The 16,063-nt window shown below is 42.9% G+C and overlaps 1 protein-coding gene and 1 long non-coding RNA gene across 15 annotated transcripts in view; one reads left to right on the forward strand and one right to left on the reverse strand.

Moving 5' to 3' along the window:
- The window catches only part of PSD3 (pleckstrin and Sec7 domain containing 3), a 573,880-nt gene that overhangs the window by 236,665 nt on the left and 321,152 nt on the right, over positions 1-16,063 (forward strand). Inside the window, exon 1 of one of the 14 annotated variants that reach the window (XM_043454555.1) lies at positions 5,217-5,235. The exons of 12 other annotated variants lie outside the window; for them this stretch is intronic. Coding sequence is in view for 1 of the 2 variants with exons in the window: in XM_043454553.1 (XP_043310488.1) it covers positions 15,405-15,435 (31 nt within the window). In the remaining variant the exon portion in view is untranslated. Of the gene's footprint in view, positions 1-5,216; positions 5,236-15,223; positions 15,436-16,063 lie in introns of those variants that run through there. One more of the 14 variants, XM_043454553.1, reaches the window with a different exon arrangement.
- On the reverse strand, positions 8,766-15,947 carry LOC122432545. The gene is made up of 3 exons (XR_006266866.1): positions 15,819-15,947; positions 14,693-14,848; positions 8,766-8,885 (listed from the first exon to the last, which is right to left on the reverse strand). It is a non-coding gene; the product is annotated as an uncharacterized LOC122432545 (long non-coding RNA).

Below are 16,063 nucleotides of genomic sequence, written 5' to 3' on the forward strand. Positions count from 1 at the left end.
AATATAAGATGCATTAAATAATATATGAAAGCTAGTCTGGTCTTTTTCCCTCATGTATAAATTTTGCAAAAACTTTTGAAGAACTCAGTACTATTGTCATAATTGAAAGACTAATATAGAAGATCCTAAATTGGCTGTTTCTGATAACTTTTTAAGTGTTGCCTTGTTTCGTCTTGTGTTAAATAATGACTGACAAAGTGAATGGGATATTTTTCTTATTTTTTTGGTTCAGTTTTGAGTTCTGTGTTTTATATGTGTATGTTGTGTGTGTGCTCAGTCACTCATTTGTGTCTGACTATTTGTGATCTCATGGGCTGTAGCCATGCTCCTCTTTCCATGAGATTTCCCAGGCAAGAATACTGGAGTGGGTTGCCATTTCCTTCTCCAGGGGATCTTACTGACCCAGGGATCGAACCTGCATCTCCCACGTTGGCAGGTGGATTCTTTACCACTGAACCACCTGGGAACAAATGCCTATTATGTAAAAGATACTCTGCTAGGAAATTTTATATTGGTTGTTCTTTAATCCTCAGAAGAGTCCTCTGATGCTAGTTCTCCAACCCCCTTTATTTCACAGATGAGGCTCAGTGAGGTTTAAACAATTTAACCTCAGGAAACACGTAAGTCAGGGAACTGGCATGTCTGTTTGAGCATAACTTCAGAGCCCATGTCTTCTCACCCCATCCTATAGCATCACAAAGAATCAGAGTGTGATGTCCCTGTACCCCAGCTGCTAGCCTAGTGACTTCAGATGAAAGTGGACTGTGATTCTGACTTTGTCATTAATCAGTAATATGATATTGAGTAACTGACTCTTCTGGCTTCACTGTTTAAAAAATCTTTAAACCATGGTCTTTGTGTTTCCCTGAGCATTGGGAAATGAGGTGATGGTGGTATGAATCCCTGCCCTACTCCAGTTAACCAAAGGCACCTCCTCTTTTTCAAAAAATGTTTGTTTATTTTTGACTGCGCTGGGTCTTCGTTGCTGTGCGAAGGCTCTCTCTGGTTGCAGTGAAGGGGGCTGCTCTCTAGTTGCAGCTCTTGGGCTTCTCATTGCCGTGGCTTCTCTTATTGCGGAGCACGGACTCTATAGAGTGCAGGCTTCAGTAATTGTGGCGCACCGGCTTAGTTGCCCCACAGCATATGGAATCTTCCCAAAACCAGGGATAGAACTCACATCCCCTGCACTGGCTCATGGATTCTCAAATCACCGGACCACAGGGAAGGCCAGCCCCCCTGTTTTGCCTGTTTTACATATTGGGCTTCTATGGTGACATCATTTTGAAGGCACAGTTTTTCTGCTTAAAAAAATGTAGCTATTGGTTGATAGGATTTCCCGCTCATTCTTTCCTTAGGGATGTCAATCACCACAACAGCTCCTTGTAGTTTTCCTCTGGCAGGGAAAGCAGGCGTGGCCTGAAGCACTGGATTGCTTAGTACCTGCTCCTTTCGCTTGGCAGCATTAGGACAATGAAGTTGGAGGAAAGCAGACTCTAGATGAGCAGGGTACTGAAATATCTACATTTTTTACCCACTGTAATCAGAGCACCCAGCCTGCCTCCTTTCTTTGCAGTGTAATTTTCAACAACCCACTTCCCACATTTCAGCAGAGGGAAATTAAAGTGCGAGGAAGATGACAGAAGTAAAAAATACATAAAACACTGAAACATAAATTAAAATCGCTATTTGCATTCAACATTGTAGAATTAGAGAAGGTTTCTTGGCAAGATGCAGGGTAACAGTGAGCAAGACCCAACACCCTTTTCCATGGCTGCCTTGTCTGTGCCTCCCCCAAACATTTCTTTTCCTTATGTTCTTCATATATTGCAGTTTGCCATCAGGCTTGGTTCACTGATAAGACAGTGGTGTCCTTGAGGCCAGGGTCAACTCTTAAATTTTTATTTCCATGCATCAGGAACATTGCAAACTACTTTAAAAAATGTTTCTATTGGTTAAAAGGGGAGTAGGGACCACTCAGCCCATAGCCCAGCTGAACCGGGAAGAGCAGTTTAGAGAGCTACTCCTTCCAATGATGGATTGTTAAACATCTTAAGTATGGCCCCTCAGCTGTCCCCGGAACAGCTGTGTGGTGAACTCTGAGTTAGTCCTGTCAAAATGAATGCAATTGAGATTGAGATCCTGTTTTCATTTTCTGGTTAAAAAAAATGATTAGCGACTTTGTTGTGGTGGGAAGTTCCCCAGAATTCTTTGGGAGCTGAGGTTTGTATAGGCTTGGTTCTTTTATCTAGATATAGTGGGGGAGAAGAGAAGGGTCAGGAAATGATTTTTTTTCTTGTTTAATACATTTGGTTAATTTCTGCAAATAGTTACTGAGTATTTGATATGTACTCGACACTGCTAATCGCTGATTATGAAAAGCTAATGAACTTTACGGGCAAGATAACATTCATACTTGGAGCCATTAAATAGAAGATGATGTGTGACTGAGTGCCAGATAGTTGGTGTGAATCTCATGAACCAGTGACCAACTCCACGCTAATGATCCTGCATGGAGACAGACATAGGCTCTTATCAGGGGGCAGACTGTTGAAGGCAAGAGCAGCCTGGGAGGTCAGGGGTGTTTGGTCCTCCTACTGTGTACAGCAGAGGGAGAGCGCGGCAGGTCGGGACGGTGCGCGCAGAGGCTTCTGGGAGCGACGTTTGTTCGTTCTGTGCCCTGGTGACGGCGTGCGCAGAGGCTTCTGGGAGGGACGCTTGTTTTTTCTGTGCCTTGGTGAGGGCGCGCGCAGAGGCTTCTGGGAGGGACGCTTGTTCTTTCTGTGCCTTGGTGACGGCGCGCACAGAGGCTCCTGGGAAGGATGGTCCTTCATTCTTTGCCTTGGTGACTGTGCGCGCAGAGGCTTCTGGGAGGGAGGCTCATTCGTTCTGTGCCTTGGTGAGGGTGTGCTGTGCGCAGAGGCTTCTGGGAGGGACCCTTGTTCATTCTGTGCCTTGGTGAGGGTGTGCTGTGCGCAGAGGCTTCTGGGAGGGACCCTTGTTCATTCTGTGCCTTGGTGAGGGCGCACGCAGAGGCTTCTGGGAGGGACGCTAGTTTATCTGTTGCTTGCAGGCTAGGCAGTGTTTGAATATATGGAAAGAATGGGGAGGATGTTCTGTTCTGGGAGGAGATTAGAGTGAAGTTGTGGAGGACGGTGGAAAGGGGCTCTGATAAAGTGGATTAAGCGGTGATCGTTAAAGTGAAACTCACTCATTCATGTCCGGCTCTTTATGACCCCACAGATTATACAGCCCATGGAATTTTCCAGGCCAGAATACTGGAGTGGGTAGCCTTTCCCTCCTCCAGGGGATCTTCCCAACCCAGGGATGGATCCCAGGTCTCCAGCATTGCAGGCGGATTCTTTACCAGCTGAGCCACAAGGGAAGCCCCAGAATACTGGAAAGGGTAGCCTATCCCTTCTCCAGCGGATCTTCCCGACCCAGTAATCGAATCCGGCTCTCCTGCATTGCAGGCGGAGCTGTGATCGTGGAAGGCCTTAAATAAGTTAAGCAAGTCACCGCCATTGAAAGTGTATATCTTGAGAAGCTTTATATAACCCTTATCAACTTGACTGATGACCTCTTTCTTTGGTGGGGGGTCCCCACTGTACCTTACAGTCTGTCTCTGTCATTGAACCAGTGATTCTGAAAGGCTCAAGTTTATGTACAGGTTTTTCTTTCACTAAATGTTACTGAGATCATACCTGGTAATCGAGTTACCTTGATTGGAATCTGGTTGTTTTGGCAATTCCAAATTCATAAATTTACCTATTCAGAGTGGGTTATTACCTCTACAGACAGTTTGATTTTAACCATTTTTAGTGTAATAGTAATGGTGTTACTGAGTCCAAGCTCGCTCCGCTCGCTGCACAACAGGCCAGTAGAGAGGAGGTGTTGAGGCAAAGAAGAGACTTTAACCAGAGAGCAGCTGACCGAGAAGATGGCAGGCTAGCGCCTCAAAATAACCATCTTATTGGGGTCTGGATGTCATTCAGGTTGTTTTATAGATCAGAGGGAAAGAAGCAATGAGGAATTAAAGTCGGAAGGCAGAATAGAGAGGGAGAGGCAGTGGGGAGGTAAAGTGAAAGGGCTTTCAGTCTTGCAAAACATCTCCAAGAGAATGGCCTGCCTTTGAAAAGGGGGTGTTAATCTCTTCTATTCACGGGTTGGTAGGGACAAGGTATCTCTGAGCTGAACAAAGGCTAAAACTTTAGTTTACAGTCAAGCAGAGGGGCTGGATCCTCCAGGCAAGGCATTAAGTATAATTATAATAATAAAAGCAGCCAAAAGCAAGTTGAAGAAACAGTTTCCAGCATGGAGTGAGAATTGAATTGCCTTCCTCCCTGCATCAATAGGGCGTGGCTGAGTGTAGACCTAAGAACTGCCTTTGCTTTGTGTCTTTAACTTCCCCACGCCCCCCCACCGCCCCCCCACCCGCCCCTTATCAGGTAACACTTATGTATACATGCTGCTCAGTCATGTCCGACCCTTTGTGACCCCATGGACAGTATCCCGCCAGGCTCCTCTGTTCATGGGATTCTCCAGGCTAGAATCCTGTATTAGGTTGCCATTTCCTTCTCCAGAGGCTCTTCCCGACCCAGGGATGGAACCTGCATCTCCTATGCCTCCTGCACTGGCAAGCAGATTCTTTACCACTGAGCCACCTGAGAAGCCCCAGCTATTTTATATTAAGTCTTAAAATTTAGATTTTTGTGACATCTTGCTCTCATTGTCATGTGCTTAGTGCAAAACATGTAAAAATTAAATCCTATTTAGCAAAGCATTTAACAGATTAGCCTTACTTAAAAGGGAATTACAGTTCAGCAGCTATGTATGTATCAATATTGTTTACAGTGTGTATGTGTGTGTTACTCCATTGGTGTTTAAGAACTCATTTTTATTGACGAATTTGAATTTTAAAGAGACATTTTATAATTAGTTGCTCCTGCTGATTTTCTCAGCATGGGTGTTTTAGGAGGTGGAATTGCTGCTTCTGCTCTGCAGGGTCTTGTGGTAACGTGTATTGCTTCTCCTGAGTGATGTGTGTCTAATCACCACGCTTTCCTTGCAGGCAGTGAAGTGAAGTGGAATCTCTGTCATTGATGTCAGTTCCCCTCTCCCCTCTGACGTCTTCTGATTTGGGTGTGAGAGTTCCATAAAAGTGGGGGAAAAATTGGTGCCAGGTCCTGACCGTGCATTGAAATTTGAATAACTTGAATTAAAAGGAAAGTTTCTTAGGTGAGTGAGGTCTGTGAGTGCCTAAAATGAAGGGGGTTTCTTAACTTAAGAGGGTCTGTGAGCCCCCAGACATTTAATGCAAAGTTTGTATAACTGTTTATCTGGATGTTTTATTGGGGGACCTTTCTCAAAGAGATCCATAATGCCAAAAAAGTTAAGAACCACTTCTCTGAGGATTATATTTTCCTAGTCCTACAGATTCAACTATTATCCTAAATCAATAAGATTAAGGGGATGTTTCTTGTAAAATAAACTCTTTTAAGTACTTGAATTAGTGAATTTATAGTCATTATTATTTTTGCAAGAAGTACTTCATACTGGAAAAGTCAAAGGGATCGACTTATGCTTTTAGTTTCTTTCTCCATTAAATTGATATATTTACTATACAGCGACCGCCTGGTATAATCTTTATAAATGTGGGGTTTAATGAAAATTATTTTAGGTCCATATATCCATGGATTGCCTTGTAAATAAACATCATCATCCTGGTAAAGAGTGAGTGAATATCTTTTAACTTCTAAACACTACAGTACTTACCTAGTCTTTGAAAATGCAACATAAGTAGATGGGGAAGACAGTATGAAATCATGAATGTTTTGTTGTTGTTCAGTCACTGAGTCATGTCTGATTGTGACCCCATGGACTGCAGCACGCCAGGCCTTCCTATCCTTCTCTATCTCCTGGAGTTTGCTTAAACTCATGTCCATTGAGTTGGTGATGCCATCCAACCATCTCATCCTCTATCGTCCCCTTCTCCTCCTGCCTTCAGTCTTTCCCAGCATCAGGGTCTTTTCCAATGAGTTGACTCTTCCCATCAGGTGGCCAAAGTACTGGAGCTTCAGCTTCATCATCAGTCCTTCCAATGAATATTCAGGGTTGACTTCCCTTAAGATTGACTGGTTTGATCTCCTTGCTGTCCAAGGGACTCTCAAGAGTCTTCTCCAGCACCACAGTTTGAAAGCGTCAACATATGAGGACCCAAAGAAAAGAAGTAATACATGCTTTAAGAATAGATGAGAGGGAGTGGTCACTGTGAGTTGGGTCAAGCCTGGAGGACTTCAGTGAGAAGGGGGATTTGAGTGGGGACATAACATGGTCAGAGAGAGTCTGGGGAGTAGGGAATAACTGGTTGAAACAAAGTCTGCTGTGATTTTGCCCTTTGTGGGAACACTGAGTTGACCAACGGAGAGGCAGCAATAGGTCGAGGCTCTTTTCCTGGCTTCTGGTCCTGGCTGGAAGCAGCTTCACCACTCTCTTCTCAGTGTTTTAATTTGTAAAACTGTACTTTTCTCATAGTATTCTTAATTTTACTTGCTGTGTGTTTGTTATGGGTCTTCCCTAGTGGCTCAGAGGTAATCCGCCTGCAATGAGGAGACATGGGCTTGATCCCTGGGTTGGAAAGATCCCCTGGAGAGGGAAATGGCAACCCACTCAAGTATTCTTGCCTGGGAAATCCCATGGACAGAGGAGCCTAGCAGGCTACAGTCCATGGGGTTGCAAAGAGTTGGACACAACTTAGTGACTAAACAACAACAACAGCAATGTGTTTATTTTAAAAGAAAAATCTGATACCCAGAGCCATCAAGATGGCGGTATGGGAATAAGATGAGGGCAGTTAGTGGCCAGGTTGCTAAAGGTCTTGAGTGACAGGGTTTATAAAGCAGGAGTTGGTGAGCTATGGCCCTTGGGCCAAATCCTGCTCATCTCTTATCTTTGTATTAATAGAAGATGTTTTACTGGGACACAACCATGGGTTAATTTATGATCATCTCTGTTTTTGCTATAATGGCAGAATTGAGTATTTGCATCGAGACTCTATGGCCCATGGAGCTAAAAATATTTGCTGTTTGGTCCTTTACAGAAAAAGTCTACCGATTCCTGAGTTAAAGAATTACAGCTTTAGTTTAGTTGCATTGGGGATCTATTTAAAATTTGTTTTGTTTGGGGGAAGGATTAGGTATATAGGGGACAGTAGTAACAACAGTGCCATAGGAAAGTGTGTTAGAAAGATTAATCCTGTGAAGTTGCTTAGAGTGCCTTAGAGGGTATGAATTCATGTTGAGGTGGGTAGGTTTAGGATCAGTAGTTAATTCCTGAAGCACTCTGGAGAAGAGATGGTATCTGTTGGAGGAAGCGGTAGTAATAAGAATGTAAAGGGAGGGATAGTTGCATGAGACTGTAAGAAAATAATAGTCTTGGGGATGAAAGATATGGGAGAGAGGAGGGAATATATGAGGATCTGAAGTACGGCACTAAAGTGACTGGAGGGGAAATGGTGAACAAGGAGAGAAAAAGGAATTCTCTCCCTGGAGCTAGGTTTATAGGGACGTTCACTGGTTTTGGTATGCCGGGTGTATAAATGGGACGTAAATGGGACATCCGTCAGGTAGTTAGAAGTTATCAACTCCGCATTTTTCTGCTTCTTTGGACAGACCTACTTTCCCGATAATGGCAGGCCCAGTTGAGAGAGTCGGCTGCCCTTGACTGCTCACACCCCTTGCAGGTTCCTGAGAAAGAATCTGTTTGCTTAGTCCAGGTAGTGCCTTCCAGGAGTGACGGCGGCGGGTGAGGTGGTGTGGGTGTGTAGCGCGTGGCTTGTGAATGGCCAGGACTTGACCCTGTCCGTGGAGAAGAGCGGGGCAGTTCCCGTGGGCTCTCTGGAGCCTGTTGGGCAGAACTCTGAGTCTTCCCTCCCGCTCTCAGCCTGAGACTCCCATCCCTTCTGGACTTCTGAGAGCTCCACTGAGTGAGCCACTTAGACCGTGGGGCTGCTTCTAGCTGTGGTTTACGTGGCCCGTTTTTCTCATTATGTTTTCATTATCATAAGGTGGGTGGTCTTTTTGCCAACACAAATGGGAATGTAGCCTCGTCGACACCTTTTACTTGGTAAGATTTACTTTGTTCGGCTTTCTCCACGCTGTAGTTAAAGAATACAAACTGGTCTAGAGTTACGTTGTTTTTTCTCCTTGTTCTATCATCCCAGTCCAGCTCTAGCCCTTTGCCTCAGTGGTCTGGTTTGGCTGATGGCATTTTCTTCTAAGTTCTTGACATTCTTTCCCTTTTCCCGTATGTGTACATGTGTGCTCAGTTGTGTCCGACACTTTGCGACCCCATGGACTGTCGCCCGCCAGGCTCCTCTGTCCATGGGATTTTCCAGGCAAAAATACTGGAGTGAGTTGCCATTTCCTTCTCCAGGGGATCTTCCCCACCCAGAGATCAAACCCAGGCCTCCTGCATCTCCTGTGTTGGCAGGCGGATTCTTTACCGCTGCACAGCCTGGGAAGCCCGCTTTTCCTGTCTGGTAGTCCCCACATGACGAGCATTTCCACTCAGCGGAAGTGTGAGATAGACTGGGCTCTTGGGTAGATGTCAGATCTGGACACCATCTTGTAGTTTTCACTTAACTTTTCCAGGCAGCCTTCTCAGTTCAATCTTACAGCACCTCTTGCAGTAAACATCTTGTTTGTCTACAGTAATTAATTGTTCAAATCATGTTCAAAACTAATTGCAAATTTATATTTTATTGAGTACAAAAGGCTGGAAAACTTGACTTTTAACGAGATATTTTAAAGTAACAGGTGAAAACTGAGGCTCAGGAAAGCAGAATTCCTTGTCCAAACACGGTGAGTGTTTATGAACAGTATCTCTTACTGAAAGAAAGAAAAGAAATAGGAAACATGTAAAGGAGTTTCCAGGAGAGAGAAATACACTCCTAATTTGACTAAAGGCTAGCCAGGAGCCTGCTTGATGAGTGCAGATCCTAGGGCCCTTCTGACTACTTTAGTTACTCACTTAAATACTATTTGGATAATTATTGGCTTTCTACTTTGGGGAAGATTCAGTTCCTCCGAGAATTTGCTTTCAAGTTCTATCTTTGGTGTGGTCACCCCTTTAGCCTGACTCCGAAACATTCCTTCTGCCCCATGCTGTCCTGGCACCTTGGGTCCTGTTTCCATCCCAGCCCCAAACACGAGGAAGGCAGTTTCCCGACTGACCGTAGAAATTCTCCTTGTCCACCACATAGAAAAATTCCCTTGAGTGTTTTGCCATCATGACCTGACTTTGCAATCTGACATTTATACTTCCTAGATGTCTCGATTACATGGGAGTACAGAAGTGAACAAGACAGACACAAATCACTTTGTGTAAGTTGCCTTTGGGTCAGTGAGGCTTATATTTTGATTATATTCTGAGTAATATTGATTAGCCGGTGTTCATGTAAGAATCTACCTAAGATAATAGTGGGAATAATCAGACTAGTCAACAATAACTGAATTATATTACTATTTATAAATGGCATGTTGGATGTTCGTTATAAATGATGTTTACATGGTTTATGTAATAAAAGACAAGGTAAGTATTATTGTAAATAAACTCATGGGAGCAACAAGAGAAAAATGCTTACATTTGCACCACGTGGTAGAATAACAGACAGGAATAAGGTACAGCCCAGTGTGAAGTGGAAGCTGATTCCTTCTGCTCTTCTGCATACTCATGTTTGGGCTCCAACTAAATTCCTTTTCCTTCTTTTTTTTTTTGTTAAATTTTGGTCTGAGGGGTATTTCTTATCCTTCTTTTACCTTCTGATTGTGTGTTGGCTGGAGGCTTAAACTCCCTCTGTGCTCTTATCTGTAAAAGGGACTTAATATCCCCTCTATCCAGAGAACCCTCTTACACTGTAGCTGGAACTATAAATTGGTGCAGCCACTGTGGAAAACAATATGGATGTCCCCAAAAACTAAAAATAGGGCTACCATGTAATGCAGCAGTCCCACCCCTGGGCATTTACCCAGACAAAACTGTAGTTTGTAAAGATACGTGTATTCACGTGTTCACAGCAGCAATATTTCCAGTAGCTAAGACATGGAATAACCCAGATGTCCCTCAGCAGATGAGTGAATAAAGATGTGGTACATGTATGCAATGGAATGTTACTCAGCTATAAAAAAGAAGGCAATGATGCAATTTGCAGCAGCATGGATAAACCTAGAGATTACCATACTAAACAAAGTACGTCAGAAAGATAAAGACAAATACTGTATGATATCACTTATATATGGAATCTGAATGACACAAACGAACACATCTGTGAAACAAAACCATCCTTACAAATATGGAGAGCAGACTTGTGGTTGCCAAGGGGGAAGTGGGGGAAGGGGAAGGAATGACTGGGAGGTTGAGATTAGCAGATGCAAACTGTTATATTAATGCGTAGGATGTTTAAACAACAAGGTCCTACTGTATAGCACAGGGAACTATATCCAATAGGGTCTGATAAACCGTAATGGAAAAGAATGTAAAAAGAGGATATTAGAGCAGAAATTAAACACAACATTGTAAATCAGCTGAGCTTCAATAAAATTTAAAAAAAGATTCTGTATATCCCCACACTAGGGTAAGGATGTTTTCCTTAAAAACTTATGAGAAAAGGAGTGACTTTATATTCAATTTTTTACCATTTCTAAATCAGGGATGTTCTGATTGTTTTTGAGTAACAGAACTTTTGGAGAATACGTATTAGCTTGAAATAATTACGGATAATTCTCATTGGGATGCTTAGAGAGATCACTAAAATAGGTTTAAAAAAAGAGGAGAAAGCAAACTTAACACACAATTAGTAGTTATACCTGAAGAAATAATCCTGGAGTTGTATTTATTGGATATCACTGTAAACTGTCTTTTAAAAGTGACTTTTACAGGCCAGACAGTGAGTGTAGCACTCTTAGTGAGTGGATTCTGTGCGTTAGGATAGAATTTCCAGCTGTATCATCACACAGATTTAAAAATTGCTGTGTATCAATTTAAGGCAGAACCCAAGATGTAATATAACTCAATGATCCTGCAACAAAAATTCTGTTGAAAAATTGCATGTGAAAAGCTTTACTAAGATAATTCTGTGAAACATAAGTGAGTAAAAGCAGGTGTTTTTATTGTTTTATGTAGTATTTGGTTTTGTATAGGTATACTATTAACATAAAATATTATGAGAAGCTACTTGGTTATTTAATCTACATCCCTGAAGTGTATATATTCAGTGTAGCCAACAACTTTTTGTCCTTTGGATGGCCTTATATTTAGGTATACCTGATCTCTACTTCTTAGCGGATATTAAGGATTAAATGAATCAATTAAGTGGGTGTCTGCTTTGTAGTAAAGGGCTCCCCAGGTGGCGCAGTGGTAAAGAATCTGCCTGCCACTGCCAGAGATGGAAGAGGCACTAGTTAGATCCCTGAGTCAGGAAGATCCCTTGGAGTAGGAAATGGCACCCCACTCCAGTGTTGCTGCCTGGAGAATTCCATGGGCAGAGGAGCCTGGTTGGCTAACGTCCATGGGGCTGCAAAGAGTCGGACGCAATTGAGCGGCTGAGCACATAGTAGGAACAATAGACTAATAGGTAAAAACTAAATTTTTTTAATCCTGAAATTGTCATGAGTATTTTTTGTAACATCTAACAACCAGAATTAAAAGATAAATAACTTGAGGTAGGAAAACTGACTTCTTATTTATTGAAATTTGCTCAATAAAAGAAAGTGATTTCAAATAAGGAACTATTGTTACCAGTTCTTCTGCTAATCTTGTTGACTCCTCATGGATTTAGTAATTAATAGAAGCAAATAATAAAATTTCATATGTTGTGGTGATAAAATTGGCATTATACAATTTTTTACGTCTTAATTTGTAAGAATTTTTACTTCTAAAATCTTGGAGTAAATTGGATAACAATTAGTTTGCTTGTCTGTGTGTATATACTTTGTTAGAAATTTTTGAGAAATAACACATTATATCAAATAGAAATTTATTGCCTAGAGCTTGTCAGCACTAGTGACAATAAAGTCTAGAAATACATTGAACTTACTTGAAATTTTGTTACTCAAGCATAATTGATTATTCATTTCTCCTAAAACTTCCTTATAGGATTTGTACTTAGGATTTCTTTGAAGTTAGGTATGGTAAGTCACACGGACACGTGTGATTTCAAGGGTTAAGGTCTATAGGGGTGCTTCCTAGTTGTCCAGCTCCAGGCCCTGGGGTGATTTAGAGCAGGGAGTGACTCGTGAAGGAGAGGCTGGGGGAGGAGACGCTTGGGCTGTGGCTCTGGGTTGGTCGGCTTGTGCATCAGAAGTGCTCTTACTCCCAGGGGAGTCCTTCCCTGTCTCCAGGAAGTAGCTACCCTGGGAGGCTGCCTCCCAAGACCAGAGCCCAGAGTGCCACAGCATCAGTATAGAACATAAGATAGAGTCAGTATAAGCTTTATGTTAGCACTCAAAATACTCTCATGATTTACATTTCATTCTTCGTTAAAAAACATTTGGTTGTGGTTGGCTGTTATATACTTTTATTTAATGAAAAAGTACATTTTATAAATCTAGCTTTCTTGATTTTGTCAGTGATGTTTCTAGAAAAATAAGTTGCTATCTTTTATAGAAGAGATTTAAACAGAATATTGGTTGATAAACTTTTTTTTTTTTTTTTTAGAAAGCCTGTATAGTTCTTATTTTTTCTATAAATTTTTTAATGGTCCTGTTGGTCTGAATATTGTTGATACTATCTGTCTGTCAAGGGTAATGGCAGCTTTATTAAATTGCGTTTCAGAAACAGATCAAAACCAGACCGTCGAGGACTTCAGCATCCTCTCTCTCTGCCCTGACGCTGCCTCCCACTGAACCCTGCTGCCCTTCCGCTCTCTGTGGTCGGCACTGCCAGCCCAGTTGTAGACTCAGGTGCTATTTCCACACGGATACTTTTTAAAGATAGTGTACACGAGAGACTAGAGACCATGTAACACGTTTATTTTCGGACTTCACTATTTTTACTAAGTTTAGGGTTTTAGGATCTCAGTCAAAGATATTGTTCATTAAAGCCTCACGTGAAATGCTGGACACTTGGAAATGAGGCCTTCCTGTGGTTGAGATAGTTGTCCTTTCCTCATGGTCACTGGTATTCCCATTCAAGGGGATCATCTTGGTTATGTTGCCCTATATGATCACAGTAACTTTATTAAGCACCCTCATTCATATACCTGAGTTTCTTCCCCTTGTAAGGAGCTTTCTTGGAAAGCGCACTCAGCAGCTTCAGCTTCTGTCTCACAGGGGGATGGTGATTCATGGATGGGTTAAGGTTTGTATAAAACCAGCAAAGGTTTCCTTTCTTGCTTTTCCTACCAACTCTGGAAAAATTGCAGCCCTTCTTAGGGAAGTTTTTGAAAAGGGAGGAAGCTGCCAGTTGTAGTTTAAAAATGGGATAATAATGCTAAAAGTAATGATTTATAGTAACAATAATGATAATTAACCTTGAGCTTTTATTGTATGCTAGTTACTATTATGGGTGCTTTATATATTTATATGAATAGTTAATCTTCAGGACAACCTCACTGTTTTATTTATTGTTTGGATGAGGAAATTGAATTCCCTCAGAGTAGTTAAATAAACTGCTAAAAGGACGTAATTGGAAAGTGATGGAGCCCAGACCACAAGTTTAGATTGTATGCTCTAACTGTGCTTTTACAACTTAAAGAAGAAGCGAGGAAGCTAAAGCTGAAAGGTTTAGAGCCGTGGGCCCAAGGTCACTGGCGCAGTGAACACTGAAATTCCTCTCCTGGCTGTCATCTTCACTGTCTTCCTAGGCTTTCTCCGGGTGTCCCCTCTGCCTTTGTTCTCTCATAGTGGAGCCAGGCTTCTTGGAGTTTTTGACTTGCTGTGGTGCCCTGTCCTGAAAACTGTATTCTTCCTTTGGAATTCTTTTACTTGACAAGGACGCTGTCAGGGGCCAGTGCTGCTTTAGGACCTGCAAGAGCGGACTTTGCAGCCTCAGTGTCCGCGTCTGCATCCTGCCCGTGCCGTTAGCTGCGTGACCTCACGCAGGCTCACCCTGTGTCTCAGTAGCCTCATCTGTGCAGGGGTTAGTGATGGTGGCTGTCCCACAGGGCTGCTGGTCAGAACAGAGGAGTCAGTACAGGAAAGCTGCTTAGTGCGGTGCCTGGCACTAGGAAGCATTTGATAAATATTTTCTATTCTGGTTATATTATTTATCAGAAATATATACTCTGAATTAAACTCAGCACATTATCTCACACTTGTTAGGTACTCAGTAAATGTATATGGAATGAATGAAAATAACCATCAATTGCTTTGTATTATTGGCCTTTGCTTTCTCAAACTGGTTGGAATATTAAGGTTATAGAAGATGAGATATTTTTAATGTTTGTGTTATCCTCCATTACAAAGACCAAGGACCAGTATTATTACATTATGCTATGTATCTTGTGCTGATTTTCACCTTGCTTTTCTCAGCTACAGAACTATTAGTTTTTACATTTAGTATTTTTATTGAGATTGAAAGGGACTGCGTCTATCTAAGGTACCATTAGTGATGTAAAAGTTTATGTCATCATATTTAAGATTAGATGTTAATGTCCTCGAATTTTATCATGTCACATTTTCCAACTGATACCAATTACCCGTCAAATATGAATTTAATTGCAGGAATGGTGATACAGTCGTCAATAAAATGACTTTAGTTGGCAGCGTCATTTAGCCATGAGCCGAGGAGCAGGAAAGCAGGATAGAAATCCTCCCATGGCAGTCGTCCCACATGAGATTGGCTTTTGCCTTTTCTGTTGAAGTAACACAAGAATTAAACCCTTTCAGAGGGAGCCCATCCATCCCCTTCCACGTGTCATCCTCGCATCCGAGAAAATGCTGCGTGATCCTGATGACAGCCCCACCTCTGATGTCACCCGGGATGGTACAGTCCTTTCAGCCTTTGCTGGGCTTCGTGCTGCTAGCACCGAGGAAATGGTTACATTAAAGCTCACTCCCGTCAGCTCCATTATCTCCTCGGAAGTAGTTTTTCACAAATATAGAAAAGCCCTACGGTGCTTGTTTTCGGTAAGCTACCAAGGTAGAGAGAGCGCAGAGGCCGGCCGGGAGAGCGAGAGGGCAGGCTGCGTGCCTTTGTGAAGGGAGCGGCGGCCGCGGGCTCAGCCGGGCGCCTGAGCTCCGAGCGCCCGTGGACACCACCCCGCGCGGCGCGGGGCCCCGGGCTGCCAGGACCTTTGAAACTCACTTGCTTCCAGTTGACTAGAACGGCAGATTTTGAATTAGCCAGCTTCTCTTCTAGCTAACTTTTCTCGAGCGTTAAGCTGATGAACGGGGCATTTTCTATGATCAATGGGTAACTGCTGGAGCTACAGTAATCTCTGTGAGTAACCTCTATTTGTAGGTCTCTGCAGGCAAATTGATTTTATATATCGCTCTCTTGTAAAATGCTGCTGTAAAATGATCCATCTGTATGGTTGACTGCTTTTGCTTGCTAGTCTTGTCTTTCGACCATCCCAGTGCTAGACTGCTGGGGCTGGATGAGGTTCTGCTGAATCCCGACCAGAGAAGCACATTCCGCATTTATTCCGGGCTGCCCACGCCAGCTGTTCTTTAATTCCCCAGCGCCCGAAAGACACCACCTGCCCTCCGAGCGCCATCGCCCAGTCCCTCCCCTGGCTTTCACCTGGAATGTTTATTTTAGCATCTGACATTGGATTTTTCAAATTATTTATTTTTAGGTAGAAAGCAGAATATTATGCTTACCTGTAATTTTATTTCCTTTCATTGTTTTTCCCCCCTTCCTTGGGAACTCAGAATTCCATCACCCTGTTTCTCCCCATTTTTGGACGTATTATGTAGAAAGAAAGAGGAACCGGCTACCCCTGTAGTTTTGGAGACCTGATGTGGAGGCTTTGGATGGGAGTAGGGGCGGAGCTTCTCTTAAAGAGCCCAGACTGCTCTCCTCCCGTTCCGCCTGGGTGCCGGGACAGACGCTGGCTTGCAGGGCA

Source organism: Cervus canadensis, chromosome 31, assembly GCF_019320065.1.
Source record: "Cervus canadensis isolate Bull #8, Minnesota chromosome 31, ASM1932006v1, whole genome shotgun sequence".
NCBI classification, from domain to species: domain Eukaryota; kingdom Metazoa; phylum Chordata; class Mammalia; order Artiodactyla; family Cervidae; genus Cervus; species Cervus canadensis.